The sequence below is a fragment of the Oppia nitens genome, unplaced genomic scaffold (assembly GCF_028296485.1).
Source record: "Oppia nitens isolate AA-2021 unplaced genomic scaffold, nextdenovo-longstitch-racon4-pilon3 scaffold5_pilon_pilon_pilon, whole genome shotgun sequence".
NCBI classification, from domain to species: domain Eukaryota; kingdom Metazoa; phylum Arthropoda; class Arachnida; order Sarcoptiformes; family Oppiidae; genus Oppia; species Oppia nitens.
The window spans coordinates 862,752-878,397 of record NW_026533243.1 but is presented as its reverse complement, the minus strand read 5'-3'; the positions used below and the strand labels follow the sequence as shown (position 1 = coordinate 878,397).

General features: G+C 24.6%; 5 protein-coding genes and 1 non-coding gene across 8 annotated transcripts; 2 read left to right on the top strand and 4 right to left on the bottom strand.

Moving 5' to 3' along the window:
- Positions 1 to 428: 428 nt before the first annotated feature.
- On the bottom strand, positions 429 to 1,648 carry LOC128961223 (uncharacterized). Of its 2 annotated transcripts, XM_054307437.1 has the most exons (3): positions 1,567 to 1,646; positions 955 to 1,423; positions 429 to 875 (listed from the first exon to the last, which is right to left on the bottom strand). In XM_054307437.1, exons 2-3 carry the CDS (start codon positions 1,376 to 1,378, stop codon positions 655 to 657), a joined length of 645 nt encoding a protein of 214 aa, XP_054163412.1. In that variant the 5' UTR covers positions 1,379 to 1,423; positions 1,567 to 1,646; the 3' UTR covers positions 429 to 654. The 2 variants fall into 2 exon arrangements, with proteins under 2 accessions (XP_054163412.1, XP_054163411.1); XM_054307436.1 differs by having other exon boundaries at positions 955 to 1,648.
- A 956-nt stretch (positions 1,649 to 2,604) lies between these two features.
- LOC128961227 (uncharacterized) lies at positions 2,605 to 3,365 on the bottom strand. Of its 2 annotated transcripts, XM_054307444.1 has the most exons (3): positions 3,176 to 3,365; positions 2,839 to 3,106; positions 2,605 to 2,754 (listed from the first exon to the last, which is right to left on the bottom strand). In XM_054307444.1, the coding sequence occupies exons 1-3, from the start codon at positions 3,239 to 3,241 to the stop codon at positions 2,618 to 2,620; spliced, it is 471 nt and encodes a 156-aa protein (XP_054163419.1). In that variant the 5' UTR covers positions 3,242 to 3,365; the 3' UTR covers positions 2,605 to 2,617. The 2 variants fall into 2 exon arrangements, with proteins under 2 accessions (XP_054163419.1, XP_054163418.1); XM_054307443.1 differs by having other exon boundaries at positions 2,839 to 3,365.
- Positions 3,366 to 3,872: 507 nt separating this feature from the next.
- Positions 3,873 to 4,925, bottom strand: LOC128961228 (uncharacterized). The gene is made up of 2 exons (XM_054307445.1): positions 4,362 to 4,925; positions 3,873 to 4,267 (listed from the first exon to the last, which is right to left on the bottom strand). The coding sequence occupies exons 1-2, from the start codon at positions 4,759 to 4,761 to the stop codon at positions 4,131 to 4,133; spliced, it is 537 nt and encodes a 178-aa protein (XP_054163420.1). The 5' UTR covers positions 4,762 to 4,925; the 3' UTR covers positions 3,873 to 4,130.
- A 2,191-nt stretch (positions 4,926 to 7,116) lies between these two features.
- On the bottom strand, positions 7,117 to 7,820 carry LOC128961226 (uncharacterized). The gene is made up of 2 exons (XM_054307442.1): positions 7,385 to 7,820; positions 7,117 to 7,307 (listed from the first exon to the last, which is right to left on the bottom strand). The coding sequence occupies exons 1-2, from the start codon at positions 7,782 to 7,784 to the stop codon at positions 7,162 to 7,164; spliced, it is 546 nt and encodes a 181-aa protein (XP_054163417.1). The 5' UTR covers positions 7,785 to 7,820; the 3' UTR covers positions 7,117 to 7,161.
- Positions 7,821 to 10,647: 2,827 nt separating this feature from the next.
- LOC128961105 (uncharacterized) lies at positions 10,648 to 11,805 on the top strand. The gene is made up of 4 exons (XM_054307311.1): positions 10,648 to 10,726; positions 10,822 to 11,058; positions 11,147 to 11,366; positions 11,628 to 11,805. The coding sequence occupies exons 1-4, from the start codon at positions 10,648 to 10,650 to the stop codon at positions 11,803 to 11,805; spliced, it is 714 nt and encodes a 237-aa protein (XP_054163286.1).
- Positions 11,806 to 12,693: 888 nt separating this feature from the next.
- Trnad-guc (transfer RNA aspartic acid (anticodon GUC)) lies at positions 12,694 to 12,765 on the top strand. Its single transcript has one exon. It is a non-coding gene; the product is annotated as a tRNA-Asp (tRNA).
- Positions 12,766 to 15,646: the final 2,881 nt, after the last annotated feature.

Here is a 15,646-nt window from a genome sequence, read left to right as displayed (position 1 = left end):
ATACCTAGCTTATTTAATGTTAACAATTATTAATAGTTAACTTACTCATCCATCAATCAATTTTTACATAATTGTTTTGTGGGGTCTGATTATARTACAGATATATAAMATTGATATAAATTTATTTATAATATAATTTCAAATCAATCCTATTATTATTATTATTTTAAATTTTTATTATAGAAATGTATCAAAAGTATAAATAGTCAAAATTAACAAATTTAGTTTTGTTTTGTGTATACAATTAAAAATTATTATATAATGTATATATTAAGATTACAAAAAAAAACAATTAGCGATTCATTTAACCGTAATCACAATACAAGTAGTAATTTATAAATAATTTATATATATATATATATATATATATAGCCGATAATTTAGATATTTATATGAAATATTTGGATAGAAAAAATAGCATTAATAGTAGTAATTACCGATAATTATATATTACAATCATAGTGTATTAATTTAGTTAGTTATTGATTATAAATTATAGTCAAAAAAATACGATTTGTTTTCAAAACAATTGTCTAATTATATAATATTTTCCTCTTTTTTTCTGACAAAATAAATCATAATTTTTTTTAAGATCAGCGCCGGTATGCAAATGATAACTATTATATATTCAATATATAGCCGACGGCCGATTGACTAGAATTTTTTTGGCGTCTGAATTAAGGGTTGCAACTGATAGTTGGTTGACGAGGACAGTGGCGGTGCCGACGGCTCATAGTGATGACCATTATTAATGACGGCTACGTGTTTACGATCGCGACGACGATCGCTGCGTCGACAACAAGACGTACAACAGTAGCAACAGGTGACCAGCATTAGGAACAGTAGAGCGGCCGCTACAGGAATGGTCACATAGTCTGCGGCGATAAAAAAAATGATTAGTTTAAGTGATGGTCACACACACCTATCGTTCAGATAGATAGCTGGGGGACATACCGGGTGCGCACAGCCACGAACTATCGTCATACCATTTGCAGTCAACATTAGCCGCCTTCTCAACCGTCTTGAATACCCCGCCGACCAATCCGTCCACTGTCTTACTCTTGACACCGACGGGACAGTCATCGCCCACTTTATCGACAAAACATTGTCGCAATCTTTGCATTGAACAGCACATCTGTCGTCGCTGTAGTTCATACCAGTCGGGCAATCGGTCGGTCAAATCAATTTGTCGTTTGAACTCTTGGCCACATTTGGCCACTTCATTAGCGTTGATGGCCGCACATAACGGTGTCGCCACAACACCGAACAAGTCTTTCCAAAGGTCAGCATTGGTGGTCATTACCGATACGGTTGCAATGATAACCAYCAATACTATGACCACCGATGATGATGTTGATGATTGTCTACTGATTGTCATCGTTGATGGCAGTGATTGTAACGATTGATTCACTGATTAGTGGATCTGTTTTTTATATATATAGTGGTTGTCTTATGTCAATACAGTTGTTAATAGTTATTATTAATAATAATAATAGTTATTATTAGTTAAATAATTAGTTGATTTAAAAATAATTATAATAATAATTGTGAAACTATTTTACATACAAATTGATTCATTCAATTGATTGTATATTTTATTAACACATTTGATGGCAAAAAACCATATGTCGTATACTTTTAATACAGTATTACTAATACATTAATAGTAATATAAAGGATTGATTGCAYACTTAAAATACAAATATACTTATCATATAAAACATACATAACATTCACATTGAATACTATGGATGGGCTTAAAAAACACATGTATTATTAATATATATTATGTAAATATGGGGGCAATAAATCAATATAATATTAAACACGTTGTATTTGTATTTGTTTAATGTTATGAAATAATAGTTATGCAATGCTATTTGTATTATATGAAAATATAATATRATAGCCAAATGTCAAATTTATGTATTTTTTAAAATTTTATTTTGAAAAAATTATTATATTAATATATATAATTAAACTTTTTTGGTTTTATAAATTTTATTTGATATATATATATATATATATATATTGTGTGTGTGTGTGTGTGTGTGTATTGATTTTGTTATAATAATAGTTATTATAAAAGTTTTATGATAAAAGTGTAAAACATTTTTTTTAGTCGCTTATCTAAAAAAGATAAGCAAAAGTTAATTGTTTTTATTTAAAGTTTTATCATTTATATAAACTAGAGATTTGTTAACTAATGATTTTATCACAATTTTTTACAATTCTATTATCAGTATATTTGAATATTTATTTTAATTTAATCATTATCTAAATATAACTATCATAATTGTTTTTTGTTTAATTTAGTTAATTGTTAATATTTCTATAATAAATATTTTAATAAGAATAATTAGCAAATATTATATCATATATTATTATAATTTAAACAAATAATAAAATATTAATATTATATCAATATATAATTAGATTTAATACTAAATTTTATTGTAATTTTTATACTAGTAATTGAAAGATACAAAAATAAAATAATATAAACACAAAAATGATCTCAGAATTAGTTATTAACAAATAGTTTAAATTTTGACCATTTTTATAGAAAGTTATAGAAAAAATGATAATTTTTTTAAGTATGGGAAACGATATGTGTTTAGTAACGGTGTTCGGGAAGTATCATAAATCTGACCGAATCGCGGCGCCCACTCTTGCGGGCCCTACAACAACAAATGTACACCAAAGCCAACAATAGTACAACTAAGCCGACGGCCACCAACACAAACACATAATCTGTTTAAACAATTGACTGGTTTTCAAAACACTAGTATTTTACAGTAAAAACATTGTATGTTAAACACTATAATAATGACATACCGGGTGCGCACAACCACGAGCCGTCCTCATAGTACTGACAGTCGATGTCGGCGCTAAACTCGACCCCTTTGACCGCTAGTTTGAATACAGAGTCAAACATTTCGTTTTCATCATTAATGGGACACTTGTCGTCCAAGTTGTCGGACATACACTGGCGGTAGTGATTAAGTGCACAGCAAACCTGCCGACGCTGTAGCTCATAGACAGGTAATTCGTTGGCATCATTGATATCTCGCTTAAAATCTTGGCTACATTTGGTTGTGCATACCTGTATGGATACAAAATCATCGGTGTCGGCAGTTTGCAGTTGGAGCACATTTATCTCGTCACCCCTTACCCCAGTCAGACACATCATTAAGCTAATGATAACTGTCCCGAAAATTTGATATATTGTGATCATCATTGTTTGAGTAGTTGTATGTCTAGTGAAATAATTTATACTAAACTTCTAGCACTACATATACAGTTTAATTAAAATTTATTTAATTTATAAAAATAAAACTATACAAAACTGATACAACAATTATTACTTTAATAGTTTTGTTAGTTTTAAAATTTAACTGTTGTATAAATTTTGTTTAAAAATTAGTAATTTGCAAATTGATATCCAACAAGAAAATAATTATATCATCTAATGTTATCCAATTTGAAAATATAATATTTATATCAAAACTTTCAACAACAAAACAAATGTTATATTACCGGTAATCTAAAGTGAAATATATATGTTTTAAATTACATTTGCATTATACAGTAATTTGTCACCAATGAAGTATAGTTTGCATATTTTTTGATATTAATATTACTCATAAAACACAACAACTAAAAAACATAGACAAGAAACTAGAATTTTTACTAAACTAATTATTTTTATAGATTTATTAATAATTAATTAACTTTATATTAGTTTATGAATATAACTTAATATAATATTATAATTTTTGTTTAGTTAGTAAACACTTTTGTTTAATTCTTTCTTTAAAAAAATACATATAATATTTAAACAAATAAACTATTTTTATATATTTTTATTTAATATAAACAATTAGCAAAAATTACATCATATATGATAACATAATATAAACATATATAATAATATATTAATATCAACTGTTTAACTAGATTTCATAATAATCGTAATGTTTAGGTTAGTAATTGAAAGATACAAAAAAAACTATGAACACAAAAAAAATTTGATCCTATAATTAGTTATTATCAAATAGTTTTATACTAATGATAAGGCAGACAAAAAAATGATCATTTTTATTGAGGATCTGGGGAACAGTATATGTTTAGTAACGGTGTTCGGGAAGTATCATGAATTTGGCTGAATCGCGGCGCCCACTCTTACGGGACCGACAACAACAACTGCACACCGACCCCAACAATAGTACAACTAAGCCGACGGCCGCCAACACAAACACATAATCTGTTTAAACAAAACAAAAAAATTTACTGTTTTTCAAAACACTAGTATTTTACAGTAAAAACACTGTATGTTAAACACTATAATAATGACATACCGGGTGCGCACAGCCACGAGCCGTCCTCATAGTACTGGCAGTCAAGTTGTGCGCTAAACTCGACTCCTTTGACCGCTAGTTTGAACACAGAGTCAAACAAATCGTTTGTCTGACCAATTGGACACTTGTCGCCCAAGTTGTCGGACAAACACTTGCGATAGTGATTGAGTGAACAGCAAACCTCCCGACGCTGTAGCTCATAGACAGGCAATTCGTTGGCCAAATTGATCCCTCTTTCAAGGTCTTTATGACATTCAGCTAAAGCATCAGATTTTATGGCCGCGCATATGGGTGTCGACACCATATTGAACATATCCATTAAGCCGACACCCGATACTATGGTCAGACACATAGATAGACCAATGATAAYTKTCCCAAAAATCTGATATATTGTGATCATCGTTATTAGCCCAGTTGTTTGCCCAGTAAACTAAATTATACTAATTTCTAATATAGTTTTATTAAACAATATCACTGTATATACTATAGTATACAAAACTGATATCAATGACTACTATAATAGTTGTGTTGGTTTTAAATTTAACTTTTAATAACTTGCAAATTAATATCTATCACGTAAATAATGATATCATATAGTATAGTGTTATGCAATTTTGAAAATATAATATTATATAAACATTTCCAACAACAACAAAAAACAAATGTTATCAATACTAAAGTGAAATATTTATGTTTTAAATTGCATTTACATTATAATTGGCACCAATGGAGTAGAGTTTGCATATTTTATTATTAATATTAATCATTAAAAAATGACAAAACTAACATATACWGTACAAACTATTTAAATTGACGAGCATGACCAAGTTAGTAATTTAATTGAACTAGCTAATTTTAATAGCCAATTAAAAATTACAGTCAAATAATAGTCAATCTAATAAATAAAATAACAGCCAAATAATATTTAATAAATAATAAGTAAAAAATCTCAATCATCTTATTTATTGTAAAATATTATTAAAAAGCTAAAAAAATTTAATTAGCTATCTTGATCATAGTTTATCTAAATCATGTACTTGTATATCCGCTAATATATATATATATATATATATATATTCAACTATATATATATTCAAATTACTTAAATAATTATAGACCAAAATTCAATGTTACTTATATTACAAATAAGTATTTTAAGTGTTTTTGTTAACATTATTATTAATAATTTATTATATTAGAAACAAACAAATCTTAATAAAATAATTTGTTATAATAATAAAAAAATAATATTTCATTATAAATTTCTTAACAATTCTTTTATTGATTATTATTTAATTTTATAAATTTTTATTTAATAATATTAATACTAATTAACAAAGATTATAATAATATATGATTATATTTATAATAAATAATTTATTATTAATATCTATATAAATACTTAATAGATTTCATAATAATTGTAATGTTTATGTCAATAATGAAAATATTATATTATAGTTGATAGAAATCAACAGAAAAAAAATTTAATCTTATATTTAGTTTTAATTAAACAGTTTTATACTAATGTATAAGTCATACAAAATAATGATTTTTTTTTTGGGGGGGGGGCRGGGGAGTTGAACGGTATACATGTTTAATACAAAGGTATTAGTGAAATATCTTTGATATGACCAAATTAATGGCCCAACAACCGCAACAACAACAACAACCAAACACCAAAGCCAACAATAGTACAACTAAGGCGACGGCCATCAACACAATCACATAATCTGTTTAAACAAAAACAAAAACATGATTTTTAATTTTTAGAAACACTTATATTTTAGGGTAATTTTTWTATATATATATTATAATGACTAACCGGAACACAAATACGAGTTGTCATCATAGAAATCACAGTCAGGATTGGTGGTAAACCTCACTTCTCTGACCACAGTACCATATATTTCGTATTTCTGGCCAATTAGACACTTGTTGATCAAGTTGTTGTTGGTGTTGTTGGACAAACAGTGGCGATAGTTAACAATAGCACAACAAGCCTTCCTGGGCTTAATCCAATCGGTGGTAATTTCTTTGGCATTTTTGACCTCTCTTTCAAACTCATTATGACATTCATTAAAAGCGTCTGATTTTTTGTCCACGCATTTCAACACTATATTGACTATATCGTTGAAGCCATCGACACCCGATACTATGGTCAAACCAATCGATAGGCCAATGATAACTGTCCTAAAATATATTGAGATCATTGTTGTTAGCGTWTATGGTAATGACTATTAATATAAATTACAATAATTTAATAATAATATAGTTTTGTTTAAACGATATTATAATACAAAACTAATGACTGATTTAGTTTTTAAAAACTAATAAATAATTTGTAAAATAAAAGATGAATAATTAAATTAACTGTATATTTATCATAGTTTATATAAAATTAATTTATAGTTGAATTTTTTTGTTAACAATTGTTAATCATAATTATACATYCATAGCAATAATGGTAAATTGACTCATAGATGACTATGTTAACTATGACAATYAATTAATTAATTAATATATCACTATTATTATTTCATTTATTCAACTTATTTAATGTTAAATTATACAATGTCAACTTGTTTAATGTTATAATAATTACTAATAATTATGTTAGTAATTGAAAGATACAAAAAAATCATAATATTATAGTTGATAGAAATAAATGCAAACTAAAGTTTTTTTTATTTCATCYTAAAATTAATTATAAAATAGTTTTATATTTAATATTAAATACTAAAAATAAGGCGTATAAAAAAGCTGTCTATTTTTTAAAAAATAGAGGAACGGTATATAATTAGAAACAGTGTTCGGTTTGGGTAATTGTCATGAATTTAGTGGAATCGCGGCGCCAACTACTGCGCGCCCGATAACAGCAAACGCATACCGACGCCAACAATAGTACAACTAAGCCGACGGCCACCAACACAACAACAACATAATCTGTTTATTAATTAACAATTATTTGTTTGTCTGTTAAATACTGGTATTTTTACGATAAATATGCAAATAAGACATACCGAGTGCGCACAGCCACAAGTTGTCCTCATAGTAATGGCAGTCGAGTTTAGCACTAAACTGGACTCCTTTGACCACTAGTTTGAATATTGAGTCAAACATTGCGTTTTTTAAGCCAATGGGACACTTGTCGCCCAAGTTGTCGGACACACACTGGCGGTAGTGTTTGAACGCACAGCAAACCTCCCGAAGCTGTAGCTCATAGACGGGCAACTCATTGGCAAAATTGATATCTCGCTGAAAGTCTTTTTGACAATCAGCCAAAGCATTAGATTTTATGGCCGCGCATATCGGTGTCGACACCATTTTGATCATATCCATCAATTGGAAACCAGATACTATGGTCAGACACATAGATAGGCCAATGATAACTGTCCCAAAAATCTGATATATTGTCATCATTGTTGTTAGCCTAATTGTTTGCCCAGTAAATTAAATTACACTAATTTCTAATATAGTTTGATTAAACTATTTATACGGTATATTATAATAGAAAACTGTATTCAAAACTGATATCAATAACTTTGTAATAGTTTTTTTTTGGTTTTAAATTTAATAGTTAAAATAAAATTTTAAAAATTATTAAGATACAAATCAATATCTATTACAACAATAATGATAAAATATTGTAATCCAATTTGAAAATATAATATTTATTATGAAAATTTTCTATTAAAAATGTTATATTATACTAAAGTGAAATATGTATGTTTTAAATTGTTTTTACATTATAATTGTTATCAATGAAGTAGATATTGCATATTTATTTGTAATATTAAACATAAAAACATATATAAATTATGATATTTTAATTGCCAAGTATGACCAAGTTTAATTTAATTTGCTAATTTTAATAGAAGCAACAATAAATAATATTAATCTTTTAGAAAATAATAATTAACAAATAAATAACTTACAAATATTATAATTATTTATTTAATAGATTATTAAGTATTTTTTAACAAAAATTATTATGAAAAATTTAATTAGTTATCTTGATCACAGTTGATTTTAAACCGTGTGATTTTAATATCCGTTAATATATTTAGGTTACTTAAATAGTTATAGACTATAATTCCTTTAAAAATGTTACTTATATTAAAACAAAAATATTTTAAATATTATTTATAATTTTATTAAAAACAAAGTAATCTTAATAAAATTAGTTTTTTAAAATAAAAAATTTATATAAAAATATTTAATCATATTTTTTAGCAATTGAAAATTGTTCATGATTATTATTATTTTATAAAAAATACTACTACTTTTTAATTCATATATATAATTTATATATTAGTTTATTATAACTATCAAATAATTTTTATTTTAATAATTTTGGTTAATTTATTGTATTAATAAATATTTTTATGCATTAGTTATATTTATAAATAAAATAATAAATGTTATTTTTGTGGCTATTGAATAGATTTTCAATATATGTAAAAAATGAAATTTAATTCAATAGTAGTTTTAAAAGTAGTGAAAATAACTTATTAATACTTATTTTATTTGATTAAATGATTATCTATTAAAGATCATTAATTATTTATATAATAAAATAAAATTACTTATAATTATCTTGTTTTTTAATGCAATTAAAATGCAATCTTTGGTCTCCTATCGGGATATCTATAGTTATCAGTAGCCATCACTCCATCCGTGTAGTCATCCATTTCCGATATCTCTTCTATAGTGTCGATATAATAATTACTATTATAGTTAAAATAGTTTATATTTGACAGATCACTATCCCGTCTATGCAATGCCTGTCCAGTTATCGTTGACTCACTTTTCATATCTTCATCAGTGACAACAATGTCAGTGCTTTTCGGCGACGACTTCTGGTTATGATCTTTGAGTTCGTGATGTCTCAGATGTATAATATCATTGATGGCATATTTGAAGGCATTTTCTTCCATATAGTTAAATAAGTACAACGCTATCAATATGACGGTAAGCACTGATGGCATCAATATTGAACCATATTTTAGGCTAACCGTCCAAATAAATGTCAACAATAGCAAATGCATTACAGGAACTAATAGGATGGGTTAGACATTATTTCAAGAGATATTTTACAAAAAAAATATATTTGTTAATCTACTGTATAAGCACCGGTAGGTTATAAAACTTACTGATACACTTCATAAACGTTTCTTTAAGAAATCGTTTAGTGTCGTCCTCGAAAAGACACTCCCAAATGTCGTTACTATTATTATTACTACCAGTTTGTGACACTGTATCGGCAACATCATCGGTATCCGATGCCTTCCAGTCAACAAAAATTAAAGCCATAATCCTTTAATTATTTTTTTTAATAATACTTTTATTATGTTTTATTAATTTTTTTCAACAAACAAAAAAATCCTTATATACCTGTGCCGTAACAAACAACACAAATAAGTGACTATAAAAATTTTTGGCACAAAAATGTAAAAATTAATTATATGAAACAAAAATCTCAATATTTTAATCAATTAACGTGTGTGTGTGTGTGTGTGTGTGTGTGTGTGTGTGTGTGTGTGTGTGTGTGTGTGTGTGTGTGCTATTAATAAATATATTTTTATTTTTAATATACCAATATTTTTTTTATTTATTAATAATCAGTTGAATGTCAATTTTGATGTGCAAGCAATGCATGAATGGACAAAAAAAATTGGATAACAAAAATATATTTAATTTTATATTATATCCTAAATATGACTGCAATAGGTAAATGTTATGCATATTATTAGTTCAAAAATATATTATATATTTTGTTACATATAATTTGTTAAATGTGTGGGTATATTATGATGTGTCAAAAAAAATAATTCTTATAAATTAAAACTAACAGTAAAACTAATAATATTTATATATGTTTTTTAAAAATTAATTAAACATTTTTAAAAAATAATCAATGAATTCATTAATTGATTAACCAGTTAATAAGCAAATAAAAAAATAGTTTAATATAATAAACAAACAATTATTTTAGACAAGGATAGATTAAAAATATAATACATTGTATTAAAGTAGATAAAGGAAGTATGAGATTATGTATTAATCCAAAAATGTAGGTTAAGATCAGGGGACAGTTAGATTAGCCGGACATGTCATACAAAACTATTGTCTATATAAATAGGCATACATTTGTTGGGCGATAAATAATTCAAACATATATTGCAAGTGAATCACAACTATCTTTAAAAAAATAGTGAATAAACTGAAATATTTTTAGACATAAAATTAACTAAATTTTTGTAATTTTTTTTTTGGTGTTCACATGAATTTAACTATACTATTGGTTACAGTTATTTCACTTATAGTTATTACATTAACAAGTGGTAGTGAAGTATCTCATTGTATGTTAATATATTTATATATATTTTTTTAAAAAAAACTATTTGTTTGTGATTATAAATATTAAATATTTTATGAATGATATGTTTTATTGTAGTGAGAAAACCAAAAGCGCCGCTAAAACCGGTACCGAAATCGTTGACCGAAGCATTTGCCGATTTTTTGGGACACATATCCTTTCACGTAGTGGCCGCTACACTATCACCTGTCATACTAAARGTGGCATTAATGCCATTGTTTGTTATATTGAAGTTTATATCCACACCGTTAATAATGATCGGACTGACTGGCTATCTAATGGTGGCCACCACTGCCCTAACATTAGTCAAATCGGGTAAATAATTACAACAAAAAACTATTTTTTTCTTCATATAAAACTTAACTAACAATTTATATTTTTTTGTGTGTAATACCGCTCTCAGGTATGATGAGTCCCGTATTTGACGCCCGATCGGCCGAGTCGGACAGCTTTTTATCATCAATGGGAGAGCTATTGTCTACAAATCTATCGACAATTACCACCGAAATGATGAACTTCTTTGAGCTAAACAACAACGACTGTAAAATGGAGATGACCTGTCGTTTTGGCAAACGTATGGCCCATACTATACCATACGTACAGTACTTTCTCGCACAGTCCGGGTATGTGTCCAGAAGGAGTGGGTTTAGGGTTGGGATTGGGATTGTATACCTTATAGAAATTATAGTATTTTATTTAGTGGTTGACTATATAGTAAGAAAAATATCTATTGACTTAATTGCAAAAAAACTATATATATATATWTATTTTTCTCTTTTCTGAATAACTCTTATTGATAACCAATAAATGACAATAATTTTTATAGTATTATAATTATTTAAAAAATTAATTAAATTATTTATTTATTTAAATTATTAATTAAGTGCGGCCAACTGGATTGAAAACCCGTATATCTCACATATGGTCCGTGCAATGACCGGCCAGATTGACTGTCCCCGTAAGTGTAGATCCATGCAAACCGATGGCGACAGGTATGCCTCCACTAGCTATACATCCGATGATGGAAACGCCGCCGACACTGTATTTCAATGGTTGGGATAATATCTAGTAATAAAAAAAGTTTTATATTATTAAAGATATTTATTATTATAAAAATATATTATTTATGAAAAATAAAACCAAAATAAATTATTTGTTATTTAAATTGTTTTTTTGTTGTTGTTGGTGTCAATAATTATAATTTTATTATAATTTTATTTATAATAATAAATATTAATAATAATAAATAGCAATTTGATATACAATTTTTTCCCAATTATCCATAAATACTTATGTAATATATTTTTTCCCATTATTATTTTTTAAATTAAAAATGTCATTATTAAACTTAAATTCAAAAAATATATGTTTCATGATTTTTTTATGTTAAAATTAAATTTAATGTTTTTTTCAAAAGGAAAATTATTAGGAAACTCAAAAGTTTAATATGATTTTGTAAAAATATATCAGTATTGTTAACAACAAATAAAACAAAACCACACAATTAGTCATTATACTATATATTATATATATATATATATATATATAAAATATATAMTTATATAAATTTACATATATAATKTTAACTTATCTATTAAATTTAAAATAACATCAATACTAATAATAATAGTACACTATATTCCTATAAACTACTACAGTATTACAKTATTATTATTATTAWTAATATAGAAATTTGACATATATGAATTTTCATAAAAATTAATATAACAATTAATATATTTGTGATTATTACTATTATTATAAGTTAACTATAAATATATTTTATTTATAATTAACTTTATTTTTTTTTAAATGATAATTTTGTGATTACAATAAAATATAATAATTCACTATACAGTAGATAAACCGTATAATACATAAAATGTATATAAATATATAGATATTATAGTATGTATATATACCATAATATTAATCAAGTATAGTATCTAATCCTCGGTAGTATAGTGGTTAGTATCCCCGCCTGTCACGCGGGAGACCGGGGTTCGATTCCCCGCCGGGGAGTATTTTTTGTACATTTATATATTATTTTTTGTACAGTTATTTTKAACATTTTAAATAATTTTTGTGCATATTTTTTAACTAAACATAAAGTATATAATTTTTTGTGGTTAAATTTTTTTAATCCAGCTAAACTAAACTAAATATAAATCAAATTAAATAAGTTATAATTTTTTAAGTTGTTTAGTTAAAACATTGTTTACTACACATTATATATTAAATTGAATACAAACATAACTAGAGGGCACTGTTTCTGTTTGTTGGGCTCCTGTATGTTTAAGTGTGTTAGTTGGGTATTGTGTGTGTGTGTTGATGTTGGGTTGGGGTCATTCACACCATGCGATTGGGATAACACATACATACAGTGTGTAAGTAAGTATATAACTTTCCATTATTTTCTAATGTAGTTTTTTTTTGAATATAAAAATGTTTATGTCATATATTCATACATATAATATATCATAGATATTATATACAGTATATTTGCAAACCTGAATTGCAATATAGTATAGTATATTATATTTATTTAATTTTAATTTGTTTTTTATTTGACATATATTTTTTCAATAATTTTTCAATGTATTTGTTGTGGACTTGTGGTGTGTGTTTGCTTATAATATCAAATTTGTTTTAATTTAATATTTTTATAATATTTGTTTAGTCAAATTATTTTATTAGTGTTACAATAAAAAAATAATAATAAATATTTTATATCATATAATTTGTTTTGTTTGTTTATTTTATTATTATTGATTTATTTTCGTCTATATTCATACATTATTCACCAAATTGTATATTAATAATAAATATTTTTATTTAATGATATTATTATTTTTTGTTGTATTACTTATACGATATATGATATAATAAGTTAGTTGTGTCAGTACTTTAACCATTGGATATAAGTGTAAAATATATAGTATTTTTGATTAGTAGTATAACTTATTGAAACAAAACTATATTATCTATTTATTAGCAATTTTCTAATGTTGACATTTATTAGTATCATATTATTATTATTATTTTTATCGATGTTTTAATCAAACAAATTGAGCCAACAGTATATGATATATAAACTATTGAATTAAATGTAAGTGTTTTTTATGTTACTTTTATTTATTTTTTTCCTTAAAAATATCAAAAGTAAGTTTACTTTTAGGGGAAAGTTTTTTTTTGTTTTAATAAAAAAAACTATCGGTTATTTTGTATAAAATATACACAAAACCAGTCAAGTTGTATGAACTCACCTCCCGGTGCTCAGGTGTGTGTGTGTGTGTGTGTGTATTATTTTTATTATGTGTCCTCTATTTTATTGCCCATATGTGCAGCTCCTATATATATGTTATTGTACGACTAAATAAATATTATTTTTCAAATAATAACAAATAGTTTATATTTCAAAATATTATTATTATTTGATTAGTTTTAATAATTATTTAAAGTTAGATATAATAATAGTTATTATATAATATAATATTAAATATCTATAACATATAACTTATAATAGTTATTTTTTATTAGTGCATATATCAATAGTTATTTAAATGTGTTAATAATCAACTAAATTATACCTGTACATATTTATTTGTATTATTATTTTTTATTTGTTATTTAATGGTAAGATAATTTTATTAAAATTTGTTTAATTTTAATTATTATTTTTTTGTAAAATTACCAATATTTGATTAAATGTAATTTATTAATAAATTTAGATATTTTATTTAGAAAACTGTGCTAGATTAGTTATAATTTATTGATTATTATTAAATTAAATATTTTATTTTGAAATTCAATTATATTGTTTTTACTTTCTATAATTACACAAGTTATTTTTTAATTTTTAAAAATAATAATAATTATTATAATTATTATTTACTAATTAATAAACAATCAAATTATTTATTTATTTTTGATAGATTTCATTTTCCTTCTAATTAAATAATTATTACTATTAATTAGGTCTCTGAGATAATAATTAAATTAAAAATGTAAATAAATTATTTATGTATCTTATTGTAGAATTTGAAATATAAATAATGATTAGTTATTACTATTTATTTTATTTAATTTTTTAAAAAATTTAAACTTTTGGACTTTCCTCCCGGACAGTGCTCAATATGACACACTTTTATTTTTTAAACGGCATAATTTATAAAATATAATTACAAGTTTAAATTGTAATTTTTTAAAATATTAAAAGCTAAAGTTTACCTGTTACATATACTGTATTTGATAAAAAAAATTTTATACAATATTTTATTTTATATAAAATATTTTAACTATTAGAGTGTTTTAATTCGTTTATAAATAAATATACAGAATTTTATAGAAAGTTAATATAGATATACCTTTATATATATACAAATATATATATATATATATTATATATATATTTATGAAAAAAATTTTGAAATATAATAGCATTTTTGTATGACAGTGTGTATGTGTGTGTGTGAGTGAGTAAGTGAAAAATAAATTGTCTACCAGTCCTTGAGTGAATTTTTTTAAAAGTTTTGTTTTCAATAAAGAAAAAACATGTTTTTGACATAATGTCATTGAAAAAAGGGTAGCTAAATATGTACAATATATATATACTGTATACAGTATATATGTTACAATAATAATAACTAGTATATAATTATATATTATATTTAAAATCCAGGTATTTTGATGTTATTGTTGTTGTTCATTGTGTTATAACTACTTATATACAGTATTTGTACTAAATATACATTATATTGTATGATATCACTAAATCACAAGTTTTTATTAGGATTGTTTGATAATTTTTTTTTATAAATGCTAAAAGGTATTTAAAAAAAATTATTTATAATTTTAAAAATATGTAATAAAAATATTTATAWATATATATTTATATAAGTTA